General features: G+C 44.7%; 1 protein-coding gene across 1 annotated transcript in view; it reads left to right on the forward strand.

Moving 5' to 3' along the window:
• The window catches only part of LOC147748407 (volume-regulated anion channel subunit LRRC8D-like), a 62,785-nt gene extending 51,368 nt beyond the window's left edge, over positions 1–11,417 (forward strand). The window contains exon 2 of the mRNA XM_086961232.1: positions 6,728–11,417. Within this exon, the coding sequence (XP_086817358.1) occupies positions 6,730–9,201 (2,472 nt within the window). The 5' untranslated portion in view covers positions 6,728–6,729 and the 3' untranslated portion in view covers positions 9,202–11,417. The remainder of the gene's footprint in view (positions 1–6,727) is intronic.
• Positions 11,418–12,516: the final 1,099 nt, after the last annotated feature.

Consider the following 12,516-nt stretch of genomic DNA (forward strand, 5'->3'; position numbering starts at 1 on the left):
GAGGCAGGGAGGAACCATCTAAGTTATAACACATCTTTTTCCCTAAGGGAACAGAGGGAAGGAGTGAAGGAGATAGGCTAGGGGAACAAGGGAATGTAACAAACTGTGGTCCGCAGAGCAGACCTATTATTGAAGTACAGAGCCTATGTGAATGATACAAGGTAAAACTCTACGACCCTGAGGAGTCACCTCATGCTATACTGCCGGTGCCAGGACGGGATGGTCCTTTTCCTGTGACTTTCCCTGCGGTGCCCCAGCTCCCCCGCTCTGTCCCCTGACTCTGCTCTATCCTCCCTTAACAAATCTCTCTTGGTAGCGACAGGGACCACCCTATCTTGACTCCACATTCTTCCATCCTGCATGACTACTACATTGCTCTTGACCTCCCTTATCCTCCCAGGGGGGTAGAACCTGTCCTCACTTTTCTCCATTCTGTCCGGCTTCCTGATGTACACCAACTGTCCTCTATTGAGTCCCTTTTCTTTTGCACCCCACTTCCTGTCGTACCACTCCTTGTACTTTTCTTGCTTGTCTTCAATTCTCCTTCACATCTTCCGGATCAACCTCTAGATGACTTCCTCTCCCCATCCATTGTGGGGACAGCTTTGATCCCGCCTTTCTTCCTCTCATAAGTTCGAAAGGTGAATGTCCTGTTGTCGAGTTGGGGGTGGTATGGTAGGCCCACAAAGTTTCCATTATAGCTTCTTCCATATTTTTTTCCCAACTTTCCTGCCAGCTTGATGCTCTCCTTAAGTAATCGGTTCTCTCTTTCCACTTTGCTATTAGCCTTGGGGCAATACAACGACGTGCGGATATGGGAAATAGAACAGTCTTTTAAAAATTCTGTCATTTCATCCGAAATCAGCTGGACCCCGTTGTCCGTTATTATCGTAGCGGGGATCCCCTCTCTCGAACACCTCTCTCAAGAAACTTATTAAAGACTTAGTGTTGATGTTTACTACAATTTTGTGGGTAATCCAGTTGGTATAGTAGTCTATTAGTACCAACAGATACAAATCTTGTGATCCTTTTCCATGAATGGGTCCCGTGATCTCAAATCCCATTTTTTTCCACGGAGCCGAAGGTACCTCCACTGGTATCAACGGAGAATGCTTGGTTACTTTGGACTTGTCACTGATGCTGCATGCGTAACAGTCTCGTACCCTTTCCTCCATCTCTCGGTCCATCTCCGGGAACCAATAGTCTGCTCTTAATCTGGATTTGCACAAGCTCCTGCCCAGATGACCTTCATGGGCTAAGGTGATGACTTGCTGCCTCACTCCCTCGGGTGGGACTGGTTCCCCCGACTTCATGATCCAGTTCGCCTCAACTGAGAGATCCTCTCTTACATGCCAGAACGGTTGGATGTCTCTTTCCAACTCTTTGCACTTCTTTGGCCACCCTTTGATTATGTACTCCTTCACCTTCCTCAAAGTCTCATCTTTTTCCATATGCTTTTCCCAATCTTCCTTCATCACAGCTGCCACACTTAACACCAAGATGGAGTTATCGACCTTTTCCTCTTCTGTCTCGCTGAGAACCGGGGCTCTTGAGAGGAAGTTTGCTACTCTGTTCTGTTGTCCTGGTATGTACACTGCTCGAAAATTATATCCCTGCAGGCCCAGGACCCACTTGGCAATGCACAGAGTCATTTCCTCCATATTCTTCTTGGTGAACAGGGGAACCAACGGTTTGTGGTCCGTGTGCACCTCGAATGGTACTCCCCACACATAGAATTTGAAGTGCTTGATGGTCCAGTATACAACGAGTGCCTCCTTTTCCACTGTGAAATAGTTTGCTTCTGGGGAAGTAAGAGTTCTCGATGCGAAAGCTATTACCTTTATTTGCTTCTCTTCTCTCTGTGATAGGGTTGCTCCTATACCCCTGTTGCTTGCATCAGTGGTTATTATTATTTCTTTCCCTTGATCAAATTTGCCAATAAAAGGTGCCTGAATTATGGCATTCTTTATGTCTCTGAACGCCTTTTCTTGCTTCTCACACCATTCAAATTTGCTGTCTTCACCAATTCTCTCATGGCATGTGTTCTGATGGCAAAGTCTTTAATGAACTTTGCCATGTATTCCGCCAGACCCAGAAATGACGACAATTCCTCTTTGTTAGTCGGCGTAGGTGCATCCCTGACTGCATTGACCAAATCGCATTTAGGTTTGATCCCTTCTTCGGAAATGGTATGGCCCAAGTAGTCCACGGAGCTCACACCCAATTTACATTTGCTCAACCTAGTGGTGAATCCTACTTTTTTCAGCCTCCTTAGCACCCCTTTTAAGTTTTCACTGTGTTCCTCCACACTCGAGCCATAGATGAGAATGTCATCCTGGAAGCACATGGTTTTCCTGCATTCCCTGAGGATGTGCTGCATCACCCGTTGGAAGGCTGCTGCCGCTGACGCCAAGCCGAAAGGCATCCTTAGAAATGTGAAATTGCCAAACGGCGTAGTGAACGCTGTCAGCGACTGTGACTCAGGGTGTAGCACAATCTGATAGTAGGCCGAGGACAGATCCATCACACTAAAATACCTGGCCCCCTGTATGGTGGTCAACATCTCTCCAATTCTTGGGAGGGGGTACCGGTCTATCAAGATGTTTGCATTCAAGTCTCTAAGGTCTACACACAACCTTATGTTCTTTCCTCCATCCTTGGTCGTGATCACGACTGGGGTCAACCAAGAAGAGGTCTCTATTTCCTTGATCACACCTTGGCTGACCAATTTGTCCAACTCGACCTTCAAAGGCTCCTTCATGCGCAGGGGTATGGATCGTGTTTTGTGTATCACCGGTACTGCCCCCTCCTTGAGTGTAATCCTGTGCATATAGTTCTTTAGCACCCCTAGTTTTTCACTAAACACTTCCTTGAACTCCTGGGTGACATCTTCTGCTACACTGGAGGGTTCTACCAAGATCACTTGTTCACTGTTGTTGGGATCTGGCTTGATGCCTAGTTCCTTCTGATGTTTCCAACCCAACAGATTAGAACCTCTCCTGGAGACATACACTTTCCCTACCGTGTGCCTATCTTTAAAGGTTATTCTCATTTTAGTCATCCCCTCTAGTGGTATACTCTCCTTGAAATATCCAACTGGGTTTATGTCAGCTTTCTCTAACACTACTCCTTGACCCTCAAACTTCTCAAACTCCCTCTTGCCTATGAGTGTGTATGGAGAGCATGAATCAGCATAAACTTCAATTTTTTTCCCATCCAAGGAAATCTCACATTTAGGATATACATTACATTCCTCTTCTTTCTCATCCCCCACCTGAAAGATATACGTTTTCTCTCTCTCATCCTCAATTACTACATTTTCCACCATATGTATTTTTTGGTTGAAATTTTTACACACCTTAGAAAAATGCCCTCTTGTTGCATTTCCTACACAAAGTATCCCTGGCAGGACACTTCCAGTTGTTCACTAGGTGGTTTGGGCTACCACATTTGTAACAAAACAATCCTTGTGGGTTGTTGCGCTGATTGACCTTAGTTTTCTCTCCCACTTTACAAATGGTCTCCCCTTCTTGTGCCCCTTTGCTCTCAATCTTATCTCTTATAGCTCCCTCATGTATTTTCATCTCTTTCATACACATGGCTGTATGCTCTAATCCTTTAGCTATGCTCAATGCCTCATCCAGGTCAGGATTCCGTGTAAGAAGTTCCTCTTGTATCCTTGAGTCATTCGTGCACCTTACAATCTGGTCCCTTATCATTGAGTCAGTCAACGCCCCAAATTCACACGTAGCTGCTAAGCCCTTCAGAACCGCTACATCATTTGTGACTTTCTCATCCTTTTTCTGGACCCTTTTGTAGAACTTATGCCTCTCCAACACAACATTAAGTTTCATTTTAAAGTGTTCCTCCAGTTTTATCAAGGTATACTCATACACATTCACCCCCTCAACCTCCTTGTTCATCATCTACTAACCTTCCAGTTATATCTTCGAACACTTTTCTCCCATTTATGCCCAAATTATGTAATCAAATATGTTGTTTTCTCACATTGTTATAATTCCCTCCTCCAACCGCTATTAAATAGGATTTGAAAATCCCTACCCATCTCTTCCATGGTATTTCCGGCTCCCCCCAGCTCATTTAGGAATGGTGGGGGCTGACTCATTTCTGCTCCTGCCATGGCCATGCACTAAGTAAAACTTAATCACTGTGCTGAAAACAAATTCTTAATAACTCTGCGTCTGGAGGAGGAGGGAAAATAAGGGTGCTAATTTAGGTCAATTAGTTCAATTTTGTTTAAGCCTTATACATAGAAGTAATCAAAATAGTGTTTCCACTTCCCCTAAAATCACCTATAACCAAGTAGAAACGAGAACAGGCTTTCCTATCCCCCTGCTGAGTAAACAACTCAAGTCCTGTTTCTGTCTCTTCGTTTCTCCACAGTCCTTGGATCTGGGCAGGAACTTCCTGTGGCGAACGTAGACGCCTCCCCGAACTTCGCCGTGAGGAATACTGTTCCCACTGTACAATGTTCAATTGTGCTGTGCTCCCTCTCGCCAAACCGCCAAGAAAACAGAATAGGGGCACACTGCTTCCACCCCTTCATTCGCACGTAACGGAGACCATGGAGCAATCGCGCCGAAATTTAACTAGAAACTCGGACTTGCTTCGCTTCCGTTACGGCGCTGACTGGAGCTGTAAAACCCACTCGCTCCCCCTCAGCCTCTCCACACGAAGGCGGTGTAGGATCCCCTGCCTCAGCGGGTTGCGCAGTTGATACAGCCGAGTTCCGCTCACCACCCAAGCTCTGGCGAATGCCGTTTTTCTTCGCTGTCACACCGCCGGCTTCACCCTCCTCAAGCGACAACGGCTCCCTCGCCATCGCCAGCCTCAGACGCCTCTGCCCTCCGCCGCTCACCTTCATCAAATCCCTTGACAGGCGATGATTCAACCTCCTTACAGTTGACGTTGGACCACCTGCAGCACACACCGCTTCCGAACCTTCTCCACCTCAGCTTGCGGCCAACATTTGGATATTGCCTGAGTGATCGCCCTCTTACAATTTCGCTGTAAGCTGTGGGGTTGAGACGTCCCCGTGACCAGGAACGCTGCAGTGATGCCGGGCAAGATTTCTCAAACAGGGTAAGTAGAAATTTCTTCACATTTTCCGTCCCTGTGACGTTAATTCCAGGGGGGTGCACCACGCTGACCCCGGCTCAGCTCCGTTGACCCTCGTCACCAAAAAGTGTAGTAATGACACACTACACGGTGATGAAGGAGAAGTGAATTTAATGAGTTAATATCCACAGGTGCACCCAGCTGGGCGGCATAACACAATCAACATTCTAAGGCTGCCTCCAGGCTAACAGCCTGGGTTGAACCATCTTGGGGGAAAGGGGAGGAGTGGGGAAGCGGGAGGCAGGGAGGAACCATCTAAGTTATAACAGACCCGCAGTAAAATATAGCTTTTTTAAGTGTCCTCAACCCTGCTGAAGCAGCGCATCCTGTTATGTTTAAAAAAATGTTCTATGACTTGTCTTATACAGTTATAACGGGTCGGGAATACTACAGGCACCAGAATGAAAGGAAAGTAGCAGAGCTGGGGCAAAGCTACTTGCACCTCCTCTGGTATTTCTCGGGAGCAGCTTTAAAGGTTTTTGTGTTTGTGGCTTAGAGGCTCGTGGCTTTGTGGCTGGTCCACTGTACAGTAGAGCCGTGTCTGTAGTGCCCTCTGCAGTGGAGCGTTGTCGGTACACTGCCTGTAGTGCATACTATAGTAGAGTTGTGTCTGTAGTGCCCACTGCTGTCTAACAGTGCCTGAACATTGTCTCCAGTGCTCACCGCAGTACACCAGTGCCTCTACAGCCCAGTGCAGTGCAGCAACGCCTGAGCATTGCCTCCAGTGCTTTTTCATTTTTTTTCTAAATTAGCCTAAAATGCACTATTTGCCCTTTTTTCTTTAAAAAACGTCTGAGGAAGAACCCCTCCCCCTGATCTTTACTTCTATTGGTTGGGCTCACTTGGGCCTAACTTTTTTACACTTTCGAAAAATTACAAGCTGCCGCTGCTTTGCTTATTTTACAAGCTCAAACAGATAAGATGAATGCTTTAAAAAAAAAAAAGGCATTTTGATGTCAAATGTGCTATATATGAATGGTACTCAGCATTATCTCGAAGTCTGTTATAAAGTTCTGTGATTATACTGAATAAGCAACTACCTATGTTATGATATTGACATCTCTTTATTAACGTAATATTTCACACTGCTTTTTTAACCTTCTTGCTTTCTCAAATCTGCTTGAAAATACACCATTTGTCCACAGTTTTCCCAAAATTTCTCGGGGGGGACCCTCCTTATGCCGATCGAGCTTGCTCACCGCTGTACGGCTCACCACTTTAAAATGTCACCAGCCGCCACTGCCAGTCTCCCTCTTTGGATGTGACGCAATCCTTGGGGCACAGGTTCACGTCAGATCCTCCTCTTTGACGCACTAGTTTTTGATCATAAATCCCCCATTGTTATTCTTGTGGCCTTTTGAACTCTGAGATCTCCAACCCGTTGCTTCTCAGACGGCTCATTCCCTCATCACACTCCCCAACTCTTCACAAATTAACTCCACCTCTTTTCCTCCCAGCATCTACCAAGCTGCATGCCATAGTCTTGAAGCAAAGTGCAGCTAATTAACTTTTCCAGGAAAATAAAATATATATGTTTTAAAGACTAGTTGTTTTACTAATTTTCCTCTTTTTCTGCATTTTCCCTCAGAAATGTTTACCATTACGGAAGTTGCTACACTGAACGACAGTCAAAGCGCCTTCAAAACCCTGAAGCCCTGGTGGGACGTCCTGATGGACTATCTGGTCATCTTGATGCTCATGGTGTCATTCTTCTCTGGAACTCTCCTGATCTCCAAAGACCAGGTTGTCTGCTTGCCGTTAGATGAAGATTTGAACAAGACTGTGTCAAATTCTTCACAGGTGTCCACTGTTGCATTGGCCACCACTGCCACCACTTCGACTGCCACCTCTGTCCTCATGCACGAAACCAGCTCTGGAGCAGCAGATGGAGAGGAGCCACATCTCCCTTTCTCCAGAAGGGCCTCTTCCAAGACAGGAGGTCATCCAACCAACCTAGACTATCAACAGTACATCTACATCAGCCATGTCTGCTACCAGAAAGCGCTGCCATGGTACTCCAAATACTCCCCTTACCTTGCCTTGATGCATTCTCTCCTCTTGCTCATCAGTAGTAACTTTTGGTTTAAGTATCCCAAGACCTCTTCCAAGATTGAGCACTTCATCTCAATTCTGAAGAAGTGCTTTGAGTCACCCTGGACCACCAAGGCTCTTTCTGAGACAGCTTGCCAACACTCTGAAGAGGACTCTGGACGTCTCAAGTCATGTGCTTCACGGGCCTGCGAAAGGCGGACAACAGATGAGGTTGCTTCTCCAGGCTCCTACAGAGGAGACATTCCCTTTGAAATCTCGGAGGTGACCTCCTCCAATATCTTGGACAAAAAGGATGGAGAACAGGCCAAAGCACTCTTTGAAAAGATTCGCAAATTCCGAACACACACTGAGGATGCTGATCTCATCTACAAAGTCTATGTTGGACAAACAGTTTTTAAGGTTGTCAAGTTCCTTATAATTTTGGGGTACACTTCCAGCTTCGTGGGTGCGATCCGCTTTCGTCACATCTGCAAGCCCAACATAAAAAGCTTGACTGGCTACTCCATGTTTTTCTGCACCCACAACTTGGCATTTATACTCCAGAAGTTGTTGATTGCTTACATAGGCCTAGTTTGTATATATGGGCTGGTTGGTATCTACACTCTGTTCTGGATTTTCAAGAAGTCATTGAAGGAATATTCATTTGAGAAGGTCCGTGAGGAAAGTAACTTCAATGACATCCCGGATGTTAAGAATGATTTTGCCTTCCTGCTGCATATGGCCGACCAGTATGACCAGTTGTATTCAAAGAGGTTTGCCATTTTCCTCTCGGCAGTGAGTGAGAACAAGCTGCTGGAGCTCAACCTCAATCATGAATGGACGTATGAGAAGCTGCGGCAGCACATCAGCAGGAACTCAAGTGGCAAGCTCGAGCTGCAGCTCTTCATGCTCTCTGGTCTGCCCAAGGCTGTCTTTGAGATGATGGATCTGGAAGTGTTGAAGCTGGAGCTCATCTCTGATGTCAAGCTACCTGCAAAGATCTCAAAGATGAGCTGCCTCACTGAGCTCTACCTCTACCACTGCCCTGCAAAGGTGGAACACATTGCCTTCAGTTTCCTGAGGGACCACCTCAAAGTGCTGCATATCAAGTTCACAGACATCGACGAAATCCCTCTTTGGGTCTATTCCCTAAAGAATCTGTTGGAGCTTCACCTGTCTGGCAACCTCAGCTCAGTCAACAACAAAGTCATTTCATTGGAATCACTAAAGGAGCTGAAAAATCTCAAAGTGCTGACCATCAAGAGCAACTTTAATAAAGTCCCCTCAGCTGTGACGGACCTGGCTAGCCACCTCTCCAGGCTGGTAATCGAGAATGATGGGACTAAACTGGCGATTCTAAGTAACCTAAAGAAGATGTCTAACCTCTTAGAGTTGGAGCTCCATCACTGTGAGCTGGAGAAGATTCCCCATGCCATCTTTAGCTTGACCAGTCTTCAGAAACTTGACCTTGAGTCCAATAGCATCCAGGCGATTGAGGATATGGCAAGCTTCCAGCATCTTCGCCGTCTCACCTGTTTAAAACTCAGTCACAATGCCATCTCTTCGATCCCAAACTCCATTGAGGTTCTGAAAAACCTTGAGCAGCTTTTTCTGACAGACAACAAGCTGGATTCCGTGCCGTCAGCCCTCTTTACTTTAGGTAAGCTGCGACATCTCGATCTCAGCAACAACTTGATCCAGGTCCTCCCAGAGGAGATTGGTCAGCTTGGTCTTCTGCAGGTCCTCTCTGTGAGTGGCAACCAGCTTGAAGATCTCCCCAGCCAACTTTTCAAATGCCTGCGGCTGAAAACTTTGCATCTAGGAAGGAACAAGCTGTCTTCTCTCTCCCCAGAGATTGGAGAGTTGATTCATCTGACTAACCTGGATCTGAAGGGGAATGTTCTGCAAGCCCTGCCACCAGAGATCAGCTTTTGCTCACTGCTGAAGAAGAGTGGTCTCACTGTGGAGGAAGACCTTCTTCAAACATTGCCTACCTACATTAGAGAGGGCCTGGTGGAACATTCTCTGTGAAAGAACTCGCAGCACGAGCTTACTCTGTATGTTGTTAATATTAAGAGGTCTAATAGCACAAAATGAAGGGGTAGTTCACTTCTAGATATTTATTTCCAACATTACTTCGAGGTGATAAAACTAATTGCGAAAGAGGATAGGCCTGCGTAAGTGCTAGTCCCTGAGCTTAAGAGTGAACAGGGACAGGCTCTTTGGAGGTGCAGGAAGGATCACTGGCTACATATGATGCTCTAAGAGATGTTGCTTAGGAAGGTTGAGAAGTTATGCGTTCAATGATTTCACACAGTGAGAGAGTTATTACCGAAAATGTCTGCAGGGACTTAAAGTGTTTATTTTATATGAATTGTTCTAAACTTTGGTGTCTTGGCACCTCACTGGATGCTGCTGTGATTTCAAAGAGTGTAAATAACGTGGCCGGACCTCCCGAAGCCTGTAGGATGGGGCTGTTTTGAGAATTCCACGAAACCAGAGCTGATGAACAGCTATCTGAACCTACTTCATAAGTGGTTGCTTTAAGTCATACTGGGCAATAACATAACCTGGCTCGTGGTGAGATTATAGAAAGGTAAGGGCAAATCTTTATGGGTGAGCTGTACCCCTCAAACGTATAATTTAATAGCACACCCAAATTGTTGGGTGGATCGTGTGAACCACGAATCATGAGACAATGTGCCCCATGGACAAGGTTCAAAACAGCATTTTAAAATACTGTCAATGAAAGGACTGACTTAAAAAGTGAATTATGGAGCAGATTTTAGAAAAACTGAATTTTTATTACAAAATTCAAAAGACAGAATAGTAAAAGTGCAGATGCAGCAATAGTCTCATTTACATGCATGAAATCATGGTAATGAAGGCTGTCAGTAATTGGTACAATGCAGAATAAGCAAAATTAGAACTGAGCCTCAAATTTGCAGCAAAATCTATTAGAAATTAGGCAGCATCCCTACTAGAGGGCAAACGTTTCTGTCTCAACCGCAACTTTAAGGGTTTATATACAGTTTTGTTGCATAGAATTTATGCAGAATGTCAAAGTCGGCGTGGTATGATCATTGCTCCAATGAATCACAGTTTTACAATTAAAAATTCACATAGCCCTATCACCTTACAACTAACCTGCTGCATGAATATTGATTCAGCACTTCTGACCAAATGTCATCTGGAGGTGTCAGAATAAACTAGCTACATAAACAACTGTGAACCATAGTGAATAAATGCAATACCGCGAGGAAGTGGAAGGTCACTGGAAATTGTTACTAAAGCTTCCTCTGGTAGGCCCTCTTGGAGAACAGTGTTATTCAGGAAAACACATGTCCATGTCTTGCAGCAGGTAGTGTAAGGCAGAAATAAAAACAGAAAATAAACATTATGAGACAGCATCTGTTTTGGTCAAGATGGTGTCGAACTAACTGTAGCGTAGCTAGCTTAAGCCAGGAAAACACACTTTATTATGTAGCATATTTGTTTCAATTGTAATATCTCCATATCTGTGTACACATGAATTCAAGGGTAGGTTAATTGCTGGTCCCACTATTATTAATACAAATGTTGATTTAAATGCACAAAACTCTCAATGTTTTTTACATGGTAGCATATCTGAGTGGGATTGGCTCCTGCCACTGTGGTTTGCAGGAAATCGGTTAGAAATGTGGTAGTCTACTCAGCATTCCATTCTTTGAGTCGAGATACCAATGGCTGTTCATTTAAAGATGTAAGTTAGTATTAATAAGAATTATATAAATAACGCATTATTATAATTATGGAATGGGTAAAAAAATATCTCCTAGTCTGCCTTCTGTGTCCTGGATTTAGTCAAAAATTGTTAACAAATGTTAAATTTTTCTCAAAGCAATGTGTTTCACTCTACTCCACATTCAGCATTCTCCTTCCATTATTGACCCTGCACTGTTTACCGCCCCTCCTCCTCTTCAAGGGCCACCCCCACACATGTTTTTCAGCCTTGAGTGGCCCCACTTTTTTGGCTCCCTATTTCCAGTTTAACCATAGGAGCGTGAAACCCCTCTGACAATATCCTACATTAGCCTGCTACTTCCATAATTAATTCTTTCACCATATGTATGTGATGTATGAATTGTATATAAATGTGCATATTCTGGAATCCTGGCATAGATCCTGCTGGCAAGGAACCAGGTGCTGCTGACTGACAAGCTCCCTTGAACAGTATAATGCTGTAGCATTAAAGGTTTCCTACAAAACCCAGCTTGAGAAATTGATTTTACCTTTAGAGATATCACAAAGGAAAAATGTGAATACAGCAAAGTGCCCCATAGCCAGGAGCGGCCCAACAGCCTTTAACCCCTTCGATGCTATTGACAGAACGGTTCCGTCATGAGCGTCGGTTGGCCTGTGCTCATGACTGAACCGTTCCGTCATGAGCCCTTTGGCTCATTAGAATGTTCATCACAGCGCAGGAATCTGCGCCGCGCTGAAGGTGTTAATGCATCCCAGCCGATCTGGCATTTGCCCTCATGAATTCATGGTCAGCTCATCTTTGTTCTTCCCAGCTCTTGAACCTTTTTGCTAATTGTTGTTGCCCAAATTACCATTGACTCATGGTAATGTGTCAAAACTCGACATCAGTTTACATGTTCCATTTAATGTACTGTTTTGGGGTAGAAGTGAAGGTAATCAACCTCAGTGTCTTGTTGGATGGCCGCCATTACAGCAACACAGTATTCTACAACACCCACTGTGCTATATGCGGGAGACGTAGTTGAGAACATTGACTGCTCCCTGCCGAGTGTGAGAACACTATGCTCACTCACAGTGCTTCTCAAAAAACATGTGGTGTGATTAATGTATTTGTTTTGATAAATAACTTTTACAGCAGTAAAATGTATATAATTAGTTTAAACTTGTTTTGTGTTTACATATCTATGCATCTACATACACACATATATATTTCTTTTTCAAAAGTGTTATTAATATCAAAAAGACAGTTACAGCGGTACATCATGTACAGTCATACATTGATTCCAGAGCATCTACCCCGTTACATGAATATATATCGGGGCATCCAGGGGCAAAGTGAATACATATCCATTACATCCACCAACATTTAACCCATATCGAACAGAGCTTTAAACATAACAAATTCCAAAGCATGCAGTGATTAACTGATCAGGCTTCAGCCCAAATTGGGGTGACCATTTCCAGCCAAATTAAAGCGGGCAAGTAGGGCCATCCCCTCAGGCTCCCCCGTCTCCTTACCAACAAAGTAGCCAAAAGCATATAGGACGTTTCTGGGACTGTAGTAAGTCACTATACAGTTCTGATTGTGCATTGCAATAGACC

Source organism: Lissotriton vulgaris, chromosome 1_1 (assembly GCF_964263255.1).
Source record: "Lissotriton vulgaris chromosome 1_1, aLisVul1.2, whole genome shotgun sequence".
NCBI lineage: Eukaryota > Metazoa > Chordata > Amphibia > Caudata > Salamandridae > Lissotriton > Lissotriton vulgaris.